The sequence below is a fragment of the Eutrigla gurnardus genome (assembly GCF_963514095.1).
Source record: "Eutrigla gurnardus genome assembly, chromosome: 4".
In the NCBI taxonomy this organism is placed as follows: Eukaryota; Metazoa; Chordata; class Actinopteri; order Perciformes; family Triglidae; genus Eutrigla; species Eutrigla gurnardus.
Genome location: NC_139918.1, coordinates 27,401,405 through 27,426,860, shown reverse-complemented (window position 1 = coordinate 27,426,860; position 25,456 = coordinate 27,401,405). Strand labels below are relative to the sequence as shown.

The following is a 25,456-nucleotide window of genomic DNA, read 5'->3' as shown; positions in this document are numbered from 1 at the left end:
CAGCCTCGTCTCAGAACAAAGTTTCGCCCTCTTGCCTTAAAAGTTTAGGGGGGGGGGACTCATGTCTGGGGGAAAAAGGCATCAGGAGGATGGATCAGGCTGCAGCACATCAATTCAGAACAGCAGATGGGTTAAATATGCATAACTTATAACTTTAGCACCCATTTTTTATAGTCTTTTACTTTGAAAAATCTTTGTATCCACTCCCTCACTGTATCCGTCTGTCTCACTCTGCAGGTCGTTCTTGTGTTTCTATGATGTCAGACTTATTATGTTGCACCTTTAAATAAATATTGTACTTGTTTATTAATGCTGGTTCCCTTGGACTGGAATTAGTGCTGTTGACCTATTTGGATATACTTAGTTATACTCAATCATTTTAAGCTGCTTACAGTTAAAGGAAACATATTGGGCTGATTTCCATGATCGTGTTTGTATTTTGGGTTTTGTGCTCAAATGCTTCGATGCTCTCGTATACTAGTCCGTCGGAAATGCTCCATTTTAGTGTGTTGCAAAGTGATTGCGTTGCTAGGCAACAGCTTAGGTCTTTACTTCCCGTCTGCTGATGTCATTCACATACACTGAAACAGGAAATAACCTGGGATACATGTCATTTTTACGCATATCGATACTTTTACTGTCTTTATATCTGTACTTAAATATTTATTAGTATTTTTTTTTAAATGCATTTATATATTTTTTATATATTCATATATATATATATATATATATATATATATGAATATATATATATATGAATATATAAAAAATATATAAATACATTTAAAAAAAAATACTAATAAATATTTAAGTATAGCAGACCTAAGACCGAAAAGACATCCTAACATTTAACGATTTTTGAGTACAGGAATCAATTCACGTGAGGTCAGACTGGGTCAGACTAGCTTCCGCTGTCCTGACCAACAAACAAATCATTAAACCTGCCTCACTCTGTGATTGGATTGACTGGAGTGTTTGTGTGTTGTGGTGGCTTTAAGTTGCTTTCAGAGGTGAGTCATCCCGGGATCATCAGGGCCGGTCTAACTTTTATACAGGGGTTAAAAAAACACCTGACACACGTCACAAACCGTCACAACAAACCTAAACTGACACCTTAAGCTCACCCAAATCCCCTAAGAAGTATTTGTCAATCCTCTCTGACTCATATCTGATGGACCTGCAGTGTTAGTTCTTACATGCCACTAAAAAAGCAAAAGAAAGTGTGGTTTTCTACCACACTCATTAAACTTTAAAATAAGCTTCAGAATGGGTGACACTTCAGGTTTTGGGATTCTGGTTGGTACTGGTTTTTTCCACGTGTGCCTGTGCAGGTTTTAGGCGAAGACTTCCGATCGAGCAGCCTGTCGCTACAAATCTGCCTGTTCCTGTTCTCCCTGCATCTCTCTGTCTCTTCCCATCTGTCATTCTCCCTCTGCATTATCATCCGTCCAACTCCCTCACAGTCACACGTCTGCACACAGTTCCTTGACACAATCTGAAAGAGAATGAATAAAGGTGGGAAAAGCTCCTTCCCTTACTTGATGTAAGGAGAAGAATATATTAATCATGATCTTTAAGGAAAGTGACTTCTTGCAGTTACCTTCAGCATTAAGCCCAATATCCCTCCTCTGACAGGCACTGGAGCGATGTGACATAACCATGTCAAGTCAACACTCTTGAGTGATGAAAGAGTGATGTATTCATTTAGAAAGGAAACCGAACAGAGTAAGAGACAAACGTCAAACAGAAGGAGGAAGACATGAACTTTCTCTCCTGACATTAAGAGTCACTGTGGATATAATTCTGCTGAGCCACCGAAGCAAACAGCATTTTTTTTTTTTTTTTTGCTTTTCCATCTCTGTTTTAATTCAGTCCTGCCTGTCTTTTCCTGTCTTCCCCCTCATGTCGGTCTCACCCCCGTCTCAATATGTCTTCTCTAACGCTGCGTAACCTGACATGTTTATAGGGCGATAACAACATGTCAACTGGTTCTGTGACGTGTACCTTTATAAGGGAACAGCTCATTGTGACTGAAAAATGTTAAGTCTTTTGATTTCCTAATAATGAGGGAATGCTTTTCCCCCAATGCAGGTTGAGAGTTTCACTTGTCATCTCATGGATCATGACCGGCAGCAACATTTTTTGTGTGAAAATTACAAAAAATAAAAAAATAAATGCAGGTACCTTCCTACTATATATATGTAAGAAGGTAAGGTAAGACAACTAACAGAGCTAAATTGCACAAAATGTGCATGTAATTATTCGTTTATTATTATTATTATTAGTTTAAATTCATTTTTACAGAAATGAATTCAAGAAATGCTACTCACCACATTGTTTACAAATTAAAAATTATTATTTTTTGTATCTCATACAGCAGATATCATTTATTTTGCATGGTATACATGCTATGAATTCCTGCAACAACAACAAAAATCCCCAAATCACAAAATACTGGGATTGTTGTTGAATTTGAAACCACTCCAAGTTTATCCCACGTTACAATACCGCCATCTAGTGGTGTAATTTGGTAGCAACATGATTTCACAGCACTAAATAAATCACAGAGTAACTCTATCTTACGCTGCTTATGTGGCTCTTTCGTTACAATACTGAATGTGCGTTATTATACCGAAATGCCAGATTAGCAATTATTTAGTACGCTGTTGAAGTGACCCCTGCGTGCCGCGTACGTCCCTACGTAGTGACGTCATGCGCGCGCTCTCTTCCAAAACAGACAATTGGGGAATGAACGGCTGCGATGTTAGCAAACAGCCGTCTTCGCCAGCTAAAAAACACGATTCCGTCCATAACGCCACAATGAGCAAGATAAAAACGGAGCGTGGTGAGCGTCTAACACTCTAAAAACCAAACACATGTAACCGGTTACTTAAAAGATGGCGTCAGAGAGTTGTTTTCAGCGGAATCAAACGGCTAATGTTAACGGAAACGGCGTCACGGAGTTTCCTGTCACATTTTTCAGAGTTTTGTTTGTTTTGTTTTTTTTTAAACGTTGCTTTCCGCAGGTTCCCTTCCCCTCTCCTCCCTCCGTCTCATCGTCCCCCCTCTGCAGCTCGTGTCCGCCGCCATGAGCGAGATAGTGAGGCAGGGGGACGTGACGCACTACGGTCTGCTGGAGGAGTTCGTTTGCACGGTGTTGGAAACGGTCCCTGAACTGCTCACGGCCACGGAGAGCGTCCAGCTGTTGATGGGGCTGCGTGCAAAGGTGGGAATAATAATAATAATAATAATAATAATAATAATAATAATAATAATAATGATGATAATAATGATGATAATGATAATAATAGTCAATATAAAGCTGGTATTTCCATGTTTTTTTTTGTTGCTTTGTACTTCTACAACTCAGTTTACTCCATTACACTTGCATGACAGTTTCTTTGCAGATGGTATTTATTCATTTAAAAAAATAAAATAAATCAACCAATAAATTATGTTATATAATCAGCTCATCATATACCAGCTGCAACATTAAACAATATTTTCTGCATGTCAATAATTTTACTTGAGTAACAGTTTGAATGCAGTGAGTATTTGTGACTCTGCGGTATATTATTACTTGTGAATACTTACTATAACCCTACTATAATGTCGCTACTGACTCGTCAACGACTGTCTACAAATAATCCTACACTGTTTACTCCACTAATGTGTTTGATAGCTTCAGTTACTTACAATATGATAAAGAAAAACACTCATTATGGTGAATTATTCTTGATTATAGTGCTCAAACTCCACCTCCAACAGCTACATCAATGATTAAATACTGCATTTAATACGATAACACAGGTACTTTTACTTCTTACATTTTGCTGATAATATTTTTTAGATGTCATAGCCTTAAGAGACAAAAAACATAGGATTGTTGATCAACGCATCATGACTGGATATGTGTTACTGTAACTTAAATACGTCCTGATCATATTTAATGTATATGTGCGATGTCCTACTGCACATTTATATTGTGTGAGTACATTTAACCTCATCATGAAGCACCTTTGATGCCATGCTGATGAGTGTTTTTGTCTCTTGACTCGCCAACAGGTGGTGCTAGAGTTGTGCCGCAGCGATGACTTTGCCAGCCTGGAGGCCATCCAGCCTCATCTGAACAGATTAAACACCCACATCAGCCACCAGGATAAAGAGGTGTTGGATCTAATAGTGTCGTAGTGTTGGTAATTGTAATGTGCTTTATGCGTCATGTGCATTCACTTATGTGCATTTCTTTTATTTGCTTTTTTAAACAGGTAAAAGCTTCAGTGACAAACTTCCTGAATCTTGTTCACACTCTAGTGGAAGATCACTGCCAGAGGGAGATCTTCTATCAGGTGAGTCTTTTGGTGCTTTTATCTTTTAATTAACGAGATTATGCCTCGTGGGCAAAAAAAAATTACATTTAAAGTCGAGCTGAAACGGCATTTTTTAGAGCTTCTAGCTTCCATATGTGACGTATTTGCAGGTGAAACAGTTATTTACAGATCTATCTATCCAGCTATTGATGGAGGGATGGATGGATCTCATGATATTATTGCTTGAATTTTAGCATTAGCTGATGTAAACACACGTCATATTCATTTTATTTTGTTTTCCAGGAAGAAAAAGATATTTGATTTTGATTTCAAAATATGACGAAACAGATTTTTTTTCAGCATATATTGTTAAACAGATAAACAACATGACCGGGGGGGGTGAGGGATTAAAAAAAGGCATTTTTTAATTTTAACTTTCAAAATTCAGTTTTCCATCATAATAATTACATGCCATTTGATTTTATTCAGGTTGGTTAAATGTGTTAATGTGACTCAAGATCTGCCGGTATCCGGTGAAATGTAACGGATACTTTTCTCTTTATTCTTTTAGAAAACCTTCTCGACAGTGTTCGGCCCTAAATACGACTCGGCCCTACAGGCTCTGTTGAGGAAATTCCTTTTTAGTCTGCAGAAGCTGCTTCCTGTTCCAAACCTGGAACAAGTACGTAGCCCACATCCCATCCTGGGACAAGACGGTTTAAATATGGACCTGTATTTATATAGCATGTAAGCACAGGACCAATGAAATCTACATATCGTTATTCCTTGCTACTCGTTTTATGCTCTGCTCTTTACTTTCCGGCTTTAATAACTTCGGTAATCGTAGTTATGCATGTGAATGGATATGATTGTGGGTTTCCACTAGTTTCCCTCCTCTGGGAGGTGACGTAGGTGATGATGATCAACAACAAGGGTATAAAGAAAGTATATAAGAACATAACTGTGAAAAGCAGGGGTGGAGTTTGAATGTAATCATATCTGAGATTGATTTGTTCTGCTCCATTTTCAGACGTCCCTTTGGCTCAGTCTGTCCCCGTCCATCTTGAAAGAGTGTGTGGACTTCATGAATCAAGCCGAGCCCCTGAGTACACTCATTCAGCATCACCAACATCAAGGCCACGGCGTTCCACAAGGTAGCGTATGCACACAAATCCTGATTTCGTATTATTTCTTCTGTTGTAGTTACTGATTTGGGTTCTGTTTCCCTCCCAAGCTTCGCCATCCTGCGGCGACGATCACATCCTCTCCAGCCTTTCCTATCACCTGCCGAACGTGGACGACGGAGGAGACGAGTCGATACAGAAGGAAGAGGAAAACTTGACGGAGATTAACTCTGAACCGATGAGGAATGTGGAAAGAAACGGAGTGCAGCATGTTGGTGGTCTGACTGAAGACCAAGGAGCCTCTGTGGAAGTGATCCTGCCGCCTTTCGAAGAAAGCGAGTCCAGTGACGACGTGGACAAGAAAAAGCTCAGCCGTTTGAAAAGTCGGGCGAGAACCTTCAAGTGTCTCGTTTGTGGCCAAGATTTTGGTTCGCAAACCAAACTAAAGAAGCACCAGATTAACCAAAGGGGTTGCTTCACAAACTCTGCGAGCCAAAGGAGTTTTTCCGAGAAGAAACATTCACACCCTGAACCGAAGACTTGCGTCGAGGATAACGATCTGAATCGTCTCCCGGATGTTGAGCAGCCTCACGATGACTACGGTCTCGTTTGTCACATTTGTGGCAAGGTTTTCACTTACCCAAAGAATTTTGCCAAACACCAGAGGACCAGGTGTTCCAGCTTAGCTCACAGCTGCAACCCGAACCCTATGAATCAGACCGAAGAGTCTCTCCAAGGGGATTCACCTTCAAATGTTGTTCCCCAGGAAACAAAACCTTCTGCCAACCCGCCGCAGGTCAAGTCCCCCAAGACTTGTCAGGAATGTGGTCAGTGTTTTAGCTACGACAAGAGTTTTGAGAGGCACCGGGACAAATGTTCCAAAAGGGCTACTCGGAGGTTAAAGCGCAGGGAGCAGCAGCCCAGCGTCTGTTCCTACTGCAAGAAACACTTCAGCAAAAAGCACTACTTGATGGCGCACATGGTCCGGCACACGGGGGGCTTCCCGTGCCCCGTCTGCGGGAAGAAATTCAACCGCAAAACGTACCTCAAATGGCATCTGTACAAGCACACGGGCCAGGAGCCGTACCTGTGTGACATATGTGGGAAAGGCTGGCCGACCGTCGCGCAACTCAATGTCCACATGGTCCAGCACACGGAGGCGAGGCCGTTCGGGTGCGAGGACTGTGGCATCCGTTACAAGAGGGCGAACCATTTGATGGCCCACCGCCAAGACAAGCACATCGGGCTGCGGCCGTTCCCGTGCGAAGTTTGCTGCAAAGCCTTCAGGTTGAAGAGCCTGCTGAAGAAGCACATGGTGGTTCACACGGGGGAGCGGCCGTTCGCGTGTTCGCGGTGCGGCAAGACCTTCAGGAGGAAGTGTAGCCTGAGGGAGCACAGAGAGAAGGCTTGTCTATAGCTCCAACTGGGTAGGTAGGTAGGTAGATGGTAGATGGGTAGGTGGGTGGGTAGGGAGATAGGTAGGTGTGTAGGTAGGTAGGTGTGTAGGTAGGTGGGTGTGTAGGTAGGTGGGTGTGTAGGTAGGTGGGTATGTAGATGGTAGGTAGGTAGATAGGTAGGTAGGTGTGTAGTTAGGTGGGTGTGTAGGTAGGTAGGTGGGTGGGTAGGTAGGTAGTTAGGTAGGTAGGTAGGTAGGTAGGTAGGTAGGTAGATGGTAGGTAGGTGTGTAGTTAGGTGGGTGTGTAGATGGTAGGTAGATAGGTAGGTAGGTGTGTAGTTAGGTGGGTGTGTAGGTAGGTAGGTGCGTGGGTGTGTAGGTAGGTGGGTGGGTGTGTAGGTAGGTAGGTAGGTAGGTAGGTAGGTAGGTAGGTAGGTAGGTATGTAGATGGTAGGTAGATAGGTAGGTAGGTGTGTAGTTAGGTGGGTGTGTAGGTAGGTAGGTGGGTGGGTGTGTAGGTAGGTAGGTGGGTGGGTAGGTGTGTAGGTGGGTAGGTAGGTGTGTAGGTGGGTAGGTAGGTGGGTGGGTGGGTAGGTAGGTAGGTAGGTAGGTAGGTAGGTAGGTAGGTAGGTAGGTTATTTTGTTACAGCCACCAGTTGTCCAAAACTACAGTAAATGTACAGTGAATATAGATATCACACCGAATGAACAGCTCTGCCATGACAGTAGGATGTTTGGGTTAGTCCTGTTAAATGAAATAAAATACAGAGGGAAAGAACCTTTTGTGCTAGTAAGGTTTGGTTCTATACTCTCAAAATCCCACTTCTTTGAAGCGAGCGGTGAAAATTGCAAAAAGAAGAAATCGCACAGAATGAAAGCGATCTTCCTCGGGCTCGCTGGTCGGCCGACTCCTCTGAGACACTCTGGCTGTCTCCGTCTGACCCGCTCGCTCTCCATGAACGTCAACGTACGGAAATGGACGATCAACTGGAGAGCTCCGGTGACCTCTGACCTCTGACGCCTCTGCTGAAGTTAACACTAATATCTCCTGGTCACAGGCTCGGGTAGCTCCGCAGAACAGAACATTTCACATCAAGAGGTTTTTCCCTAATTACCGAGGAGCCGCGGCTACTGTCATGAATGCAGGTCTTTACCACCGAATCCTTTTCTTTGGATTGTTTTACGATCGTGTGGTTGCTACGGTGACGGCTCTTTGACCTCGTTCACTTCCTAACCCGGACCACCACGACTACTGTCAGGCTTTTGTTACACCTGGAACATTTACTGGAGTTCAACTTGACATAAGGCTCATCATTCTGCCTCTTCAGGGACATTATATGTTATTATATGACATAAAAAACAAATGATTCTGTCTCTGTGATACACAAATCATTTTATGCTATTTTTATATATTTTTTATTAAAAAAACGGCAATAACAAAACGCCAAGTGGTGCAGCTAATCAAATAAAACAATTACACATCAGCCGTCTTACGTTAATGCCTTTTTTTTCTTCTTTTAAATAATAGAAATATCGACCAGGTTTCTGATGTGCAGGAGGCCCAAATGCATCCCGACATCCATCGTTAGACGGGGGTAGAGTTGTGAAAGGGGTGCTGAGTGCTGCAGTGCAGCTCTGATTGAATCGACTCGCAGGTTTTTGCAGCAGCGTTGAACGGATTCTGACTCTGCGAAGTCTCGCACTCAGCAGAAATGTTCCCCCGAGAGCTGCTGCACGACGGGAGCTGCACTGGTGACGCCAGCAACAAATGCCATCCTGTAGACATTCATCACATCTAGTGGTGAACTTGCCCCACGTTATCCTGCTGAGGATATACATTTTGTTGTCATTGCCGCTAATACGAGCATCCCATCCTTCAGGCAACACGCTGCCTCCTTTTGTCATTTCCTGTTGCTTTAAATTCAGCCTCGTCTTCACCCCTCTCTGCCCAACGTGCCGTCTCACTCACTATAAATATGACCCCACGAGCGTGTCGTCATGCCTCCTTTCTCTTCAGCTTGGCAGGCTTTTCAAATGATTTCTCAGCTAGCGAGTGGAAAGCACATCAGGGCCAGGAGCCTCTCCTCCACTTCTAGAGAGGAAGATGAAGAGGAAGCAGAGAGAAAGAGCTTCTGAGAGGATGCAGCTTCCTGCGGGCGCTCGGAGACGACACCTGCCTCTTTCCCTTTCAAGCGTCTCGCTGGCGGCGCTTGGTGCGTTTTTCTGGCCAGGTGTGACACCCGATTGGGCCTGATTGAACTTTTATGTTAGCGAGTGCATCCAGTGCGGCTCTGGATGTAAGCGTTGCTATTTTCTGCTCTGATTTTCCTCCTCCTCATGTTTTATTCAGACCTGGGACGCTTCACATGAAGGCCTGTGTGCAAGCGAGTCGGGAAGACGGATGCTCGTCTGTTTTTGGTTTGCTTTTTTTTAAATAGATGCAGGGCGAGTCGTCTTTCATACATGATGGTTTTAAACGTCTGTGAGATGAGAGACGTGGGGTATAAAACAGAAACGGATATAAACCTCTTGCCACTAATTATCACCACTTTGTTAAATGGCCTTGAGCATGTTGCTACAAACAACTAAAAAAAATACGAATTAAAGCTGGTCTAACATTAAAAAAAAGGACTGAGCCGGAATCGGTGCTTCTGCTTGTTCTTGACCTTGCAGTCACCTTCATCTGCCTTTTTGAATTCCAACAAACAGTGGATCATCCGACGACACCTTCTTCCCTGAGAGTGAATATAAATGCAAAGCTCATTTCTAAACATGTAAAACACAACACAGAACCATCACTGTGGTGTTAGAGAGGCTCCAGTTTCGATTGCGTGTCTCTGACATACTGTAAATCCTATACTGTACACCCTGCAGCCACACAGCTCTGCAGCAGATATTTGTCCCGTCCCACCATGCATCTGGTGTGTATTGATTGTGCTGTTTTGGACGGCGGCGCGTTCTGTACTCAGGGATTGCAACACAGCAGAGAGAGAGAGAGAGAGAGAGAGAGAGAGAGAGAGAGAGAGAGAGAGAGAGAGAGAGAGAGAGAGAGAGAGTGGTGGGTGGTGAATGAGTTCTTGTAACACAGAGCCTGACTTGTGAGAGAGTACTTGTACGCATCTGAATACTCAAGCTTGTGGCTAAAGATAAGTTTGAAGTACGCCGTGATATTCTATCCTCCAACACCTGCATTGCAGCCCACGTCGGGGCTTTCGGCTCTCTGCCTATTTGCATTCAGACCAGGTGTAACGGCGGCAGCTGCAGCCAAAGCCGTCGGCGTCGCCGTCCCCCGCCACCTCCAGCTGTTCACCTGCAATTAACATCTGTGCAGGAGGAGCGCCGCCATTAAAGTCCCGTATGCCGGACCAGAACCTGAGGAGACCCTCGGCCTGGACGGACAAGCTGACCTGTGTGTCGATGCTGCTGCAAGGTGCATGGGAAAAAAACAACAACGGCAACATAATCGATATCAAAACGCATCTGTGCTAATCTAGATTGTAATACGTTGTGTGATTCTTCATTAAAAGTCTTGAGCTCACCTCCTTCATTTACTCGTTTTAGTCTGAACTGCAACAACTGTACTGCAAGGGAACAACTGGAAGTCTTTCTACATCACGTGACCATCCGGTAACTCCGAAGGGAGTAAGACACAGACAGGATGGAGACACGGAGGTCAAAGGTTAGGTTGACTGTTTGAGCAAAGATGTTAGAAACCCCCAAAGAAGTGTTGTGTGTTTGGTGGGAACTGAAGTGTGTGTGTGTGTGTGCCTGTGAACTAGGTCATCCATCCGGACCTTATGACAGGTGACACGAGCGTCGATAGCCACGCGGTAACCGACGCCATTATACTGTTATGTCTTTGGGGGGGGGGCAAAATTAGATTAGCAGCAGACGCTAAACAGGTGGATGCAATAAAAAGCCATGTTTCATACGTGCTCTCTGATTCTCTGATTCCATTAGAAGCCCCGTTATTTGTCACGACGAGGCCTTTTGTCTCTGTAAACCCTCCACCTGCTGATCCATGAGCTCTGGGCCCGGCATCAGGGGAACAATCAGCAAAGCATCAGCTGATTAAACACCAAACAGGCCACCCTTCCACTCATCTCCAAATCAAACACACACACTCTCCCTCACAGCCAAAAACACAACGACACATCCCTGGTGTGCGCTGGCAGAGTGGCGGCGATGACGTGCAGCAGTTCATTCAGTAAAATGTGGACACACAAAGAAGAAAGGCACAAAGAGAAAGCAAAGTCATCTCCTCCTCATCCGGAGATAATCGCTCGGTTTCTTGTTCTAGCGTCCTCGGCAGCTCTCCCCTTCTTCGCCCATTCATCGTTATTAAGCACCTGAGCACACACGCAAACGACAGAAACCCACGAGGCGTTTGGTTTCCGTGGCAATGAGCGAGCTCCATTCCTTCTCCACTCTCTTCCAGGTGGAAGTGAGTCAGCGGTTGCTGTTGTACGAATCGCCCCCGTGCCGTTCATGCTGTGTGTGTGTGTGTGTGTGTGTGTGTGTGTGTGTGTGTGTGTGTGTGTGTGTGTGTGTGTGTGTGTGTGAGCAGAGGGAGTGAAAAAGAAAAGGAGCATGGAGACAAATGGCGGCGTCCTGTCTCTAATAACGGGGCCCCCCTTGGATCCTGGAGACCAGAACCACAGAGGCTTATCTGAGAGGAACATGCCCCCTTAAATCCAGCATTCATTCATCCAGGACAAAAACATAACTGCTCTTTTTCCAGCAGTGGCCTGGCACACCTGGGAGCTGTTGATACAAGGCGCAGCGAAACCAGGACCCCAAAATCACAACCCTGCAGAGTCCAGAGTCTCAGTGACCTCCCGCAACAGAGTTGAATCTCTGTTTATATCGGTTTGAATGTCATATCTTTGGTCGGACAAACACGTGACTCTGGCATCTGAGAGGTTTTGATTGTGAAGATTATAAAGGACCAGCATGTAATAATAAAAAGCAGACAGCTGGCCGCAGCGTGTATCTTAATAACACCGGAGTGCAAACGATCCTGTTGACTCAGTCAGCATAAAATGCCAAGTCACCATGGTAACAGGGGATGCAACATGCTTCGCTAAAAAAAAAGGTGGGGGGGGGGGCGATGATGGAGTCGGTGCACGAGCAGCTATTCTCCCTCGTTCAACACGCGGCGATTAAACAAACAAACAACAACAACAACAACAACAACAACAACCGAACGGACCCCGGACATCCCACCCGGGGTCTCGCGCCCCTCGACCACAGTCACAGCTCCGGTTACTACGGGTCACGTTGAAGCTCCTTCCCGTTACATAACCGCGTTGAAATTACAAAACGCTGACGAAATCGACATCCACGCGCTATTTAAAGCTGTACAATTGCTGCTTAATATCTTCTTTCTTTTTTTTTTCTCTCTCTCTTTCTTTTTTGCACCATGCACGTCAGAGCTCCACAAAGTTGCATAACATTTCAGTCACATTTTCCCCCTTCTGCCATACAGGAATATTCACAGCTATCGATTAATCAATAATGGAGGGATATATATATGACTGTAAACTATAATAATCATAATAATAATCATAATAATGATAATAGGAATATTAGATTAATTCGCGTACATCTCCACCCACATGAAGACATCTGGCCAAACATCTAACATTGATGCTTTTTTCTGGGGACATGGATGGATGGACGGATGGATGGATGGATGATGGATGGAGGGATGATGGATGGAGGGATGGGTGCGCGCCTACCTGTCCGCAGGTTGAAGGAGAGCCGGGCTTCAACCAGATATGGGGTGTCGCTCTTGGAGCGGAGTCTCCGGATCGGTCTGCGGTCTGTGCGGCCGTCTGGAGTGGTCGCCATCAATTTGAACCAGCGTCCGGAGGATGACTGCCGGCCGACTTGGGCAGAGGCAGAGGCTCGGCCACTCACACGGAGAGAGGTAGCTATTGATGGGGAGGAGGGAGGGAGAGGGAGAGGGGGAGAGGAGAGAGAGAGAGAGAGAGAGAGAGAGAGAGAGAGAGAGAGAGAGAGAGAGAGAGAGAGAGAGAGAGAGAGAGAGAGAGGGGGGGGGGGAGAGAGAGAGGCGTTGGTGGCATGGATGCAACGTCAGGATTTTTTTTTTTTTTTTTTTTTAATGGCACATTTAATGGGGCGAAAGCCAATATTAAGATCACTTTTAAATGACAGTATTAATAATCTAATAATTTATGACATATGAAAAGGTATTATCATCTATCATTTATAATAACCTCAAACACACGTCACAGTCTATAACTACATAACACTAGATGAGATGAGCAGACTGTAATAGATCAAAAATAAAGTAAAAGCATGGTAGTTTAACATGAAGAGATGCAGTATGTCAAACACTCATCTCTAAAAATATTGCATGTTTGAATTATTGTCTGTTTTTAATTTTGTTAGTTTTGTATCTATCATAAGTTCAATTCAGATCTTTATTTTCTAAAAAACGGTATAAAAAAAGAGTTAATCACATTTACAACAGTCGACCACCAGATGGCGCCACTGAACTACACTTCCCCCCTCCTCTTAACTTCTATGAGGTTTTTGTTTTTTTTCTTCAGCGCGTGCTTTACGACAGTGTGGTGCGTTTACGGTCTCGCAGGTTAATCGCAGTGATCGAGGTAAACAAGGTGACTTTCTGCTGCGGGAGAACCAGAAAAGTGGTGGATCTCACAAAGAGGTGAGTACCGATTAAACGCGCACGTGTCAGCCGTGTTTTCAGTTCGGAAAGGCGCGTGCTCGGACAGCACGCTCACTTTTATACGTGACGGGGTGTTTAACGAATCCGCAGCTGGACGTTTTAGTTGTCGACGTCGTGCTAACGCCGTGGGCTACGCTTTTGGGGAGTTTTTTGTTTAAAGGGGACTTGTGAACCACGTGAGCTGAAGTTGACGTAGAAGCAAAGTGTCTGTTTGACTCGAGTCTGCGTAAAGTTGTCCAACAAACAGCCAAACCAACAGAGAGGCCACTTCTGCAAACGTGTTATGTTCAGGGCTCCACATCAGAGCCTGTAAAACCTGTTTAGAGACACTTTGTTCAGGCTTATAGGGTGTGTCCTCTTGTCTTATACTCCCAAACCGTTCGTTATGTTTTTATTTGCACAAAGAACAACAACCTAGACTCGACTAGTTGGTAGTTTTGGTCTTAGTCGACCACCTTTAGTCGTCCTGATGCCCCCCCTCCATGCAAAGTGACTAAATCCACATTACAGCGATAATATCTAAGAGCATATCAGTGCCAGTAGCTGGGTCTCCTGAGGTTGCATCACAGCTCTGATTGTATAGCCACGTGACCTGCATTCCTGCAGCCACATCTTCTATTCATTCGTTTCCAGAAACTCACTTCTAAAGTTTCACTTTTCCTGCACTCCATTAGGGAACTTAAAGGTGACTACACGTTCCTCACGGCTGCACTTTTACACCAAATGGAGATGTCCTAGATGCATCATTTCCGTGTATATATATATATATATATAAATAAATGTTTTGATAAGATCAAGTTCTGTGGGTTTGAACAATGCTCGGTATGAGTCTGCAAAGTCTTCATGTTTGCTACAGAAACAATGACGAGGCGTGAGGCGATGTAAAAATCATTTCACGATTATCCCAGCTAAAATAAAAGCGATATTCTGCCAATAATCGTCAAAATGTGCTTAAAATGGCACCAAAACATCACATTTTTTAAATATAGATAAAAGACAGATCTATTTGTTTTTTAAGTGAACATCCTTTTTGGTGAAAATAAATAAGATGACCATAAATCATAAGATCTCCCTGAATAATAATGCATCTGTTTTTCACTTCTCTGCCATAATAGCGAGCGTGACAGTTTGTTTCATGTATTTGCATTACAGAGAAAACATGTATGAGAACAATGCCATCATTAATTCGGCTTGTCTGTGTTCCCTTCCATGTTGTCCGCTTGTCCTCCTGCGACGGCAGCCACAATGCTCCTCCAACATCGAGCCGTGTTTGCTCTCGGCCTTCGCATGTGCTCCACCCATGCGATGAAAGGACCTTCCATGGAGGCGGCGAGGCCCAACTCGGGTAAAAGCAAAGCACGTCTGCGTGATGTTTGCTCGCCGCTGTGTCGGGTTAATATTGGTCTTTCATTAAAGCGCCTGGATGTCGTTGCCAGTCGGGTCATCCTCTTTGTGAGGTGCCATGCATATGAGAAAAATCACTAAGAAAAAAACATGTTTTTAGTAATATTTTTGCAATAAAGTACAGTAACAGTGAAAAAATTATTTTGCAAACAAACTAAACTAAGAAGTATGCAGATAATGTTCCTATCAAACAGACTAGATTCTATGTGAATGACCCATGACGCTTCCTTGTACTTTTTCCTAGACATGTCTGAATTCCGCGAGGTTTTCTCCAAAGCCAAACACATAGCGATCATCTCGGGAGCCGGCGTGAGCGCCGAGAGCGGCGTCCCGACCTTCAGGGGAGAAAACGAGAAGTGGAGAAAGTGGCAATCTCAGGTAAATGTTCCTAAAAAAAGCAACAAATCCCACTTTATTTAGGTCAAAGTTTTGTGTTCCTGGCTTCCAGCTGTGGTGCAGGGTTGCTGCTGCGGAGCGGAGTGGGTGTATTTCATGTTTACATAATACATCTTCACAGCTCGCTGGATGCGTCTCGGCAGCAGCAACAGCCCGTTACACAGAGAAACGCTGTTTGTTGCATAATCTGGATTCTCGTGGGTGAGATTTAACCTCCCAGGAAAAGAATCCAAAATCAAACCTCAATCTGCTGCTGCCTTTCATTATCTGTCTAATCGTTTTTCTCTGAATATTTGGACCTTATGTGTTTTGACCTTAGATTGTTGTTGTCGACAGGACCTGGCAACCCCGGAGGCCTTCTCCCGGACCCCGTCTCGGGTCTGGGAGTTCTACCACTACAGGAGGGAGCTGGCTTTGAACAAGAAGCCCAGCGCGGCCCACCTGGCCATCGCCGAGTGCGAGGCCCGGCTGAGGAAGCAGGGACGCTCCGTGGTCGTCATCACCCAGTGCACAGACGACCTCCACCGACAGGCCGGGTCCAAACATGTGCTCAAGGTTCACGGTGAGGGGCAGGAGAACCTAAATAATGCATATAATATAAACAATCAGAATAATACTTGGAACCATCAGATTGAGAAAGGAGTATTAATTATAGGAACAATCCAGCCTAAAATACAACCAAGATGTATTTTTATTCCAGTTTTGAATTTGTTTCAATCTAAAGATAGAAATGCTGACGGAGGGTAAAAATGCAGATGATTTATTTCCCTTTTGTGGGATTAATAGCAATCTCACGCAAGTAAATCACAACTGAAATCCTGAAGCTGCTCCAGAGTCAGTGATTAGTGGAAACTATGATGGCGCACGCTGCGGTTTCATTTGGAAACATCGAGTGATTCATAGTTGTTGCTCTTTCAAACAAACATCCCCATGAGCCCACATGGTTACTCACTAATTTTCATGTCAGAGCACCAACTCTAGGAGGGAAAAAAAGTTTTGTTATTGCACAATTTGAAATGTTGATCCTCTTGTTTCAATCTTAAAGAGACAGTTTTGTCACTTTTCACCCAGTTTCAGGCTGGAATGTGAAGAAATCTGCCTTTAATCAACCGTGTGTGTGTGTGTGTGTGTGTGTGTGTGTGTGTGTGTGTGTGTGTGTGTGTGTGTGTGTGTGTGTGTGTGTGTGTGTGTGTGTGTGTGTGTGTGTGTGTGTGTGTGTGTGTGTGTGTGTGTGTGTGTGTGTGTGTGTGTGTCAGCAACTCTTGTTGTCAATAAACAAGATGTTTTCCGAAAAACTAAAACCAGCTGTGTTTTTAACTGCAGGCAGCCTGATGGAGACGCGCTGTGTGAGTTGTGGACATGTGACGGTGAACAGGCGAAGCCCCATATGTGCTGCCCTAAAGGACAAAGGGTACACCTCTCTCTCTCACACACACACACACACACACACACACACACACACACACACACACACACACACACACACACACACACACACACACACACACACACACACACACACACACACACACACACACACACACACACAGAGTGTCGTCTAACGTGTCCTTTAACCCGTTTGTGTGCAGTGCACCTGACCCAGATGTTGCTGATGCCCAGATTCCTGTGGATAAACTGCCCCGGTAGGATTACTGTCACCTCGTATTAATAACACAGAGGTCAGATGTGCTAAGCCTTTTGTGCTGCACAACCACGCATGAACTTTTTCCTTTTATTAAAACAGGTGATGCATCTCTCGCCTTTTTATTATCGTACATCTGAGGAGGGTTTCGTGCAAATAGAGGATTTTGCTTAATTTCATGCATGCAGGTTTTACGTTCTTTGCCTATAAAGAACAGGTGCAAGTGGAAAAAAAATAAAAATAATTATGGAGCCAGGAGAGGGAGGTAATATTTCCACGATTAAAGTAATACATTAACGAGAAAAATATATTTTATGAGATGTAAGTGGGAAGTGTGCCAGAAAAAAAATCTAATAATCTTGAAAATTTGTGAGTTTTTTAGTCTTGTAAATTTGCCACTTTAATCTCAGAAATTATTTTTTTCCTCAGCTCTCCAAATTTAGAAATATGCTAACAAGCCATCACAAATCTCTTGAGATAAGCGAGATTGAATGCAATTAATTCTGTATGCTTGTGAGGTATTACTTGTATTAACAACCATCTCCACCCTCCACCTGCTCCGCTTTGAGCTTCTGCTGGACCTGCTGCTCCTTCCTGTTCCTCCCTCACCCCAGCTTTCCCTCACCACCTGTTGCAGTGGCTTGTTTATTATATTGTGCATCGTATTAATCTGCCCCTTATTTGGAATATAATTAGAATTTAATTTAACGACTACAGCATTAATAACATAATGAAATGAAATGAAAAGCATGACGACTTGCTGTTATCGTGCACTGAAGTAACCTGAAGGTTACACTCTCATGTTAGTGGAGTCAGGGCTACCAGGGGGGGGCAGTGTTGACTTTCCTCTTAGACTCAAAACACACACACACACACACACACACACACACACACACACACACACACACACACACACACACACACACACACACACACACACACACACACACACACACACACACACACACACACACACACACACACACAGAGGACAGGAAAGTGCCTCATGTCTGCTCCTTAATTTCTACATCATCATTGGACCAATAATAATAATAATCCATGCCGATTCTCTGTTCTTATGAGTTTTAAACATTAAGTATCTTCCACCTCTGGCCACACAAGCAGTGAAACTTCGTCGGTGGCTAATTATTAATGTGATGAAAGCAGAATGACAGAATTGTCTCGTTGCATCAAGGTGTGGCGAAAGCGACTGCCGCGGTCTGCTGAGGCCCAACGTGGTGTTTTTCGGAGAGACTCTGGACTCTCACATCCTGACCAAAGTGGAGAAGGAGATGGAGACCTGCGACCTCTGTCTGGTGGTGAGTCGTCGTTTTTTTCTCCGTGCAACGCGTGTCACAATCTAAATATTTGTTCAAAGAAATGCCTCGATGCTGTACAGTAGATTTCAGGGCCGACCCCGGTGTCGTTGCTCCCTCCCTGTCGTGAACCCTGTTTAGGTGGGCACGTCCTCGATCGTTTACCCGGCGGCCATGTTCGGCCCCCAGATTGCATCCAGGGGCGTCCCGGTGGCCGAATTCAACACAAAAACAACACCGAAATCGGAGTACTTCACGTAAGTGTTGACATTTAGTGGCATCAATGAAGTGACCTTCCACCTGTTAACCTAAAACCCTGACCCTCAGGTACCACTTCCAGGGTCCATGCGGGACCACGCTGCCTCCGGCTTTGGCCCGACACGAGTCGGAGATCGTTTGAGAGCCTGTTTTTGTAACGAGACGCATCTTCCGCAGATGTAATCTATATTTTTATTCCAAATGTTTGCCTTAAAAAAAAATAGGTTCAGCTGTTGACGCTTGGTAGAGGGAGGGTTGAGCTAAAAAAAATACCTAATCTTTTAAGACTTTGGAGATGGAATCTATTAATACTTGAATATACTGTACAGCTCAAAAAAACTGGAAAAAAGATGTTAAGTTTTACATATTTGCTGCTTTGAGTTGGGCAGCGTGGTATACATGAATGTACTATGCATGTGGTTATTTGCAGAGGATGATATTTCCTCAGAGGGTGCTGTTCTTCACACTTGTGTATTGGATGGTGGCGAGGGATTGTTGTTTGTTTTTTTTTTGCTGTAGATCAGAACATATTAATCCTGGTTGCCGATGGAGAATATTACTCTTTTCTCTTCCCAGCGAACCCAACAGATGTACGGAGCGTCACGTAATCTTGTGCCTTTCAAAACTGTTTACACAACCTTGACCAAACGCTCGCTTTAAGCCTCAAGTGCAAATCAACCAATGTTACAGAGATTTAGTCGAGTGTGCAGAGTTTGCTTGTGACCAAGGACGGAGGAGAGGGGAACAATATTGTCTCTTCAATCCCAGCCTGACTCAGCATTATCCCCTATCATGCTGTTTGAATGTGTTTATTATGAGTGTGTCTGTCTTTAACAAACGTAGCTCTAAAAGTGAAAGCAATCACATATTTGATAAAATAATAATCGGTTTTCTTCTCTGCCAGCAAGCATTACACACAATTGTAATAAAAATCTGCCGGTGCAATTAAACACAAGGTTATTATTAAAACCCTGTTTGTCTGCGTCTCATTGTTGCTGCGTGTCCCGTGAATGAACAGCAGATGCCAGCATGCAGCATTCTGATGTTACAGTAACGCACAACTCGGCTCTGATCGGATCAGAGGAAACGATGCTGCATTGAGATTCTTCTCCTCGGCGTGCATGCGTGAGAGGAAATGCGGCCTTAAGTGTCCCGAGGCGGTCAACTCGGATTTGTGGCGGCCGAGCCGAGGATGCGGTGTCGGCTTCAATCACGACGGAAACTGAAGAGAAAAGCAAGTCTGTGACAGACTTCCATTATCACAGCTGATCTATTTACTGGGATCTTTTCCAGAATAGTATTATTTGAGGGTTGTTTTTTTTATTTTTTATTTTATGAATATTTCACGCCACGTTTATCCCGATAATCATCACAATATGCTTACGGCATTAAAACATACTGGTATCACTTTACCTCACACTTTAATAAACAATTATTTTTGCTGCATAAATCATAAGGTTTCCTTGTCAAAATCAACTTATGATACTTCCCGTTTCTTTTTGTTTTTTTCTAAATCGGATTGTAATTTTTACTTCTCTGCCATGAAACCGAAACCATTTTTCAAGTCAATATTAACGATGAAAATTTCCCGCAATTGACTTAGATCAACAACTTATATTACCCCTTCTCTAGCTTGAGTAAAGAAATACTGTCCGCCAGCTTAATGAAAGTGTTTGTTTTATCAGAATATAGTCCTTAAACGATGAATGAAGGGAAAGGCTGAAACTAAAAGTACCAGCTGGCGGCCGTATGGCTCTGCCACCCGGTCCTGTTGCATTTTACATCCGCGTCCATAATAACACCGCTTCAGAATTTTATCCTATTAAGACATTTAGGAATTGTCATAATTAGCATGTGACTTCTTGTGATTTGGTCAAGATTGTCTTCTCTGAGGCCACAGTGACCTTGACCTTTGACCACGAATCTTCAAATCAGTTCAACCTTGAAATGAACCAGCTGGACGGACAACAAAAAAAAACCCTCCTTAAAGTGTTCATCTTCATTGACGGACTGGACTAACACGGTTAAGTCATCAAGTAGAAACGAGGGAGACGGAGAGCCAGCAGTCATTCAAATTAGCCGTGGAAGGTTACCTTCATTAGACAGTGTTATGATAATTTAATGACAGTCGTAAAGGAATTATCTCAAGGGAGCCGGGAAGGGGAAGCACACGCACAGCCACCGGTACGTAATCCATCTCAAGTGTCTCGGGGGAGTCACTCTGGGCTCATTTCAGGCCCACTGTACTTTCAGCACTTTCATTCTACGTTTTTTAAGTCCACACAGCGTTGCAGCACCACAAGGCGTGGGACTATTTCCTCTCAAGTGTTTCTCCGTCTCTCATAATTTGCTTTCTCTGCTCAACAATTAGCAGCCAAATTAAATCCTTCCATCTGTCCGTAAAGTAGGTCCACCTGTTAATGCATATCACCATCATCATTGTTGTGATGAGATTTCCTCATTTCCTCTTCTATTACCGCCGCTTCCCCTTCGGGGGGGGGAGGCAAGGCCAAGTCCCATTTGTCATCAGGAGGAAAAAAAGTATGTGGAGGAGGCCACTTAAGAGGAATCTCGGCCGCCTGATGCAGTCATTTGTGGAGCTGATGTTGAACAAGGCGAAGAGGAGAGCCGGCGACTCCAGCTCCTCCAGCTCATTCGTGAATGCGGTTGGGGTTGAAATCGTAGAAGTGGAAAAAGGTTTCCCCGTCTGACCCAAAAGGGTTCGGGTTAATAGACTCATCATCATTGTTGGCGGCTCTACAAATCTCTTTGAATGAGGTGGTAGATTGACCCGGGAGATGGCATCCCCTCTGTGTGTAGGCATATATTGGTTTTAATGCGAGTATATCTGTGTGTGTGAGATCGAATCTGTGACTTATTTTCTTGAAATCTTTGTGATTGGAAAGCTGGAAGCTGGCAGTGGTATTCGACGGGTAGCTGGCTGTGATTTTTCTTTCTGCGTGCAGATCGAACCAGCTCAGGCTCGGCGAGAAGCCGTGAACATTACACAGATGCACTTCCTGTCCGATGTGATGTCCATCAAGGCCAATTAGCTGCGGCGTGGCTCATCCCGCCCTCTCAGGACAACGCAATCTGTGTTTTGATTTGATTTGTTCAAATACGACAAACTATTTAAGGCAGTGAAACAGGACGATCGAAGCAAGACTAAAAGAAATAACATTTTAAAGCCTGGGGGTTATCTGGAATAGCATCATTAAAAAAAACAGCTGCATCACATCCAATATTAATAAAGCCTATTTTCATGATGTAAATAATGACATTTTATATAAGTTGGAGGCTAATTAAATCATATTCAGTACGTCAGAATGTAAATATACAGTACGAATGGCACATGTGGTGTTCCACAGGGATCAATCTTAGGACCCATATTATTGCTAATGTATGTAAATGGAAATTGATTGTTAGCTTTTTCTGTACACTAACAATTCTGCGCATTTGTCCAATTTATTTGTTAACATCACTGGAGACACGTGGCAATGAAAGAAGTGGTGCCTTCGTTACAGGCACAACACTATTTACAGGTGTTTGAGCGTACTGAAGTGAAGTTATGATAGGTACAATATAATAATATAGAATCTATATATTTCATTCATTTGGATTTAATTGTGAGGGAGTTATTTCACATGAATGGAAATATATTACACTTATAAATAGAAAGAGAAGAGCTGCGTGAATGTACTTTTTTGTATATTTTACTTTTACTATTTGTACAGTATAATGACTTTTTAATTACTTTTTATTCCATCTAGTCTTTCCATGTCCCATGTTTGAACGATTGCATAAGTGTCTTTTTGCTTTTCCCCTTTCCTCTTTGAAGGAATACAACCGAACTATAAATGTAGTTTAAAGGGGAGCTTCGGTCGATTAATGAGCTTCCGATATCGATTGCATTTAAAAATAAGCTCACAATATTTCATTAAGCTGCATGGATAAAAACAGAACGGCAGAGGCTGAGGTATCTTCTATTTATAGCAACTGTAAATTCACAACACTGGAGTGTCTCACGTGCACGTGCGCACACACACACACACACACACACACACACACACACACACACACACACACACACACACACACACACACACACACACACACACACACACACACACACACACACACACACACATATCCCCACACACACGCACAATAATCTCCTCATGGTCTCCTCTCCATAACCTTTCCCTGAACTCTTCATCTTTAGCAGACTTGGCTGTGACAACAAAGGTTTATGGCCAATCCCACCGTTGCCATGACAACCAACGTTATTCAAAAGTATGCACTAATCACGCCCCGACCCACACCCCTATTTACAAAGACCCACCTGTCCGCCACCCTTCAGTGGATTCTCTGCCGCTTCAGTTTTGGTCTTCTACACGATGAATGATTGATATTCCGACAATGAGATGAATGATAATTATTGATTCTGCTATAATATCATAACCTGAATTTCTGGGTAGCCTGATTGGGAGGGAGCCGTTTGAGAAAAGGCTGCGATAGGGGGCTCAGGTGCAAACTAATCACTTCCAACCCTGCACTAATTAGGATCGAGGCCAGCGGCCACTTTCTCCTGGTTATTGATCACCGGAGAAGTATTTGGCTCCTATAAGATCGGCAGCGCGGGGCACACATAAGACGAAGCTCTCCCCTTCCCCCCGCCTGCTGAATCCTGCTTGCGTCTTTAAAATTCAATATCCAGTTCCTCATCACCATCGGGCCTTCCCGACTCTTGTGGAGTCTCATCCGTTTACATCTCCAATCAGCCTGCTCTGTTTTTGCTTGTTTCCTACATCAGCACTCTTTAAACTGACCTCATCCAACTCCACTCAATATTCATAGGTGTCTATTAACCAGCATCTCCAGCCGCCTCTGCCTTTTCTATCTCTCTTTTTTTTTTCATTTCACTTCACTCGAGATAGGCTTTGCAATGACATACACTATTCCTAAAGCCCATCTCCACTCACAAAGTAAATTGCTGAGGTCTGGGAGTCTGGCAACGTCGTCGTAAAGTCAGAGAAGCGAGCAATCAAGATCGTAGAGGTTTTAAACAACACGTACGTTAGCTTGGCTAGCTAGCGAGCTAACTTTTGCATTTGACTATCTTACATATTTTTTTTTAAATAAGGTCCCATGGGGGTGAATTAGGATAGTTAGTTTTTACTTTAGATTCAAGGACAGCTGATTTCAGACAGGGCCTCTAGGCTGTAATTAGTGCAGCGTTTGGCATTATCAGGTCTGTGGATTCGTTTGGAGGTCTCTCTCTCTCACCTGACGCAAACACACAACCCCACCCCCATCCCCACCCCCCCACACACACACCGACACACACTCGCAAGCCGCCTCTGCCAGATTACTTGAACTATCAGAAGCTTTAAGAGGATTTCACAATGGGGAGGGTGTTGAACTTGAATCTCATGCACCTGATTGCTATTGATCCGCCTCTAAGCCTGCACACAGACGCATGAGAAACGGCCACAGTTGTTACTTCTTCTTATGATAAAACAAGCATCTGACATTGCCTCTTCTTTTTTTCCCCCAGTGGTGAGTGTGGTTCTACCTCGGCCACCTTTGAATTCAAGTCTACAGAATGCTTTGGAAACCCCCCCCGACGGGTCCACATCACAAGGGGTCAGGTTGTTTGGACTGAAAGCATCCAATTCACGCATTATAGAAGAAGAACAACAAAGAGGAACAAGCACGCGAGGAAAAGGAAGGAGTCGTTTTCTTGACACATCATTTCCATCACCGTCTGCGGTTCAAATTAACGTCTCCGTGAACAGTATACTTAAGCTGTTGGGCCTATTAGCGATGCTGATGTGAGTGGAAGATTAGGAGGGCGCCGTTGTAATGGAGGAGATGCCGAACGAGTCCCTCAGATGTGGAGGTTGATACGCAAAAGGCTGCAATCAGCAAGCTGTGGCATAGTAGCGCATGCAGGTGGACCGTGTAGGGAAAGGAAAGCTGAATTATGGGACACTTTGTGTTATATCTAACTATTCTTACTGAGCAAACAGCGTTCGATTTGCATTTCCCTCTCAAGGGATACAAGTCAATCTGTGTCACTTTACTCCAGTTTTTACTTTTTTTTTTGCATAGCACCTCCTTAAAAGGGAGCGGTTCCGAGATAATTAACCAAATGCTGATTATAACGGACGCTAGCGTATTTTACACAGGATTTGCCTCCATATACACCTTAATAGTTCATCCTCTCACACGTTATTAGAACGCAACACTGCAAAAATATTTAGGATCGAAAAGACATCCAAGACAAAAAAAAAAAAACTAGAAATCATCCCTTAATCCCCAAAAGAATAACTAATGGGTGGGGATGAGTGTGTTTAATTAATATTTACATTAATTTAGGGAACATTGATGATCACTGATTTCACCAAGATGCTGTTAAAAGGTCGTAATTCAAAATTTAGAGCAAATCTGTTCACTCAACATGCTGACAGCTAGCAGCTAACAGTGCAAACAACGGCAACAGTGCTGAAGATCATATTTCCGTATGCGCTTTTTAAAAATACAGTCCAAAAACATGGTGAATGACCTTGATCTGACCTCGACAGATAAATCATGGCCTGTCTGGTGGATTCTGGGCTAACGTGGCTTCTACATTCATCTGTTGTGACTGCAGACTTGCGTTTTGTAGACGGATCATTCCCTGTGCCGAGTGAAGGATAAGCTCGTGGATTTCGCCCCCCCCCGAGTCCGGTTTTGATTTGGTAATTATGTGTGCATTATGTTTTCAGCCCTGACAAATGGAGTTCTGCAGGCTCACGCTTAAAGCTGGAATCATTTCTTTTAAGTTTACGAGAGAGAAAAATGGACTCGTGGCCGTATTTGATTTATCCTTTCTACTCTATTTCATAAG

The 25,456-nt window shown here is 43.8% G+C and overlaps 3 protein-coding genes across 3 annotated transcripts in view; 2 read left to right on the top strand and 1 right to left on the bottom strand.

The window, feature by feature from the left end:
* The window catches only part of LOC311012075 (phosphatase and actin regulator 1-like), a 34,745-nt gene extending 21,999 nt beyond the window's left edge, over positions 1 to 12,746 (bottom strand). Inside the window, exon 1 of the mRNA XM_084007397.1 lies at positions 12,572 to 12,746. Within this exon, the coding sequence (XP_083863523.1) occupies positions 12,572 to 12,683 (112 nt within the window). The 5' untranslated portion in view covers positions 12,684 to 12,746. The remainder of the gene's footprint in view (positions 1 to 12,571) is intronic.
* LOC311012111 (uncharacterized protein) lies at positions 2,741 to 6,971 on the top strand. The gene is made up of 7 exons (XM_084007447.1): positions 2,741 to 2,845; positions 3,027 to 3,226; positions 4,066 to 4,167; positions 4,269 to 4,349; positions 4,882 to 4,992; positions 5,341 to 5,464; positions 5,545 to 6,971. Exons 1-7 carry the CDS (start codon positions 2,749 to 2,751, stop codon positions 6,849 to 6,851), a joined length of 2,022 nt encoding a protein of 673 aa, XP_083863573.1. The 5' UTR covers positions 2,741 to 2,748; the 3' UTR covers positions 6,852 to 6,971.
* A 666-nt stretch (positions 12,747 to 13,412) lies between the features above and the next one.
* LOC311012653 (NAD-dependent protein deacylase sirtuin-5, mitochondrial-like) lies at positions 13,413 to 19,533 on the top strand. Its single transcript, XM_084008235.1, has 9 exons — positions 13,413 to 13,527; positions 14,789 to 14,893; positions 15,197 to 15,330; positions 15,685 to 15,910; positions 16,672 to 16,759; positions 16,938 to 16,991; positions 18,186 to 18,309; positions 18,448 to 18,563; positions 18,634 to 19,533. The coding sequence occupies exons 2-9, from the start codon at positions 14,794 to 14,796 to the stop codon at positions 18,704 to 18,706; spliced, it is 915 nt and encodes a 304-aa protein (XP_083864361.1). The 5' UTR covers positions 13,413 to 13,527; positions 14,789 to 14,793; the 3' UTR covers positions 18,707 to 19,533.
* Positions 19,534 to 25,456: the final 5,923 nt, after the last annotated feature.

Coding starts and splice junctions, on each gene's coding strand:
- LOC311012111 (XM_084007447.1), top strand. CDS start 2,749: ATGAACGGCTGCGATGTTAGCAAACAGCCGTCTTCGCCAGCTAAAAAA. Junction 2,846..3,026: donor CAAGATAAAAACGGAGCGTG/GTGAGCGTCTAA, acceptor TGCTTTCCGCAG/GTTCCCTTCCCCTCTCCTCC. Junction 4,350..4,881: donor AGAGGGAGATCTTCTATCAG/GTGAGTCTTTTG, acceptor TTATTCTTTTAG/AAAACCTTCTCGACAGTGTT.
- LOC311012653 (XM_084008235.1), top strand. CDS start 14,794: ATGCTCCTCCAACATCGAGCCGTGTTTGCTCTCGGCCTTCGCATGTGC. Junction 15,331..15,684: donor GGAGAAAGTGGCAATCTCAG/GTAAATGTTCCT, acceptor TGTTGTCGACAG/GACCTGGCAACCCCGGAGGC. Junction 15,911..16,671: donor ACATGTGCTCAAGGTTCACG/GTGAGGGGCAGG, acceptor TTTTAACTGCAG/GCAGCCTGATGGAGACGCGC.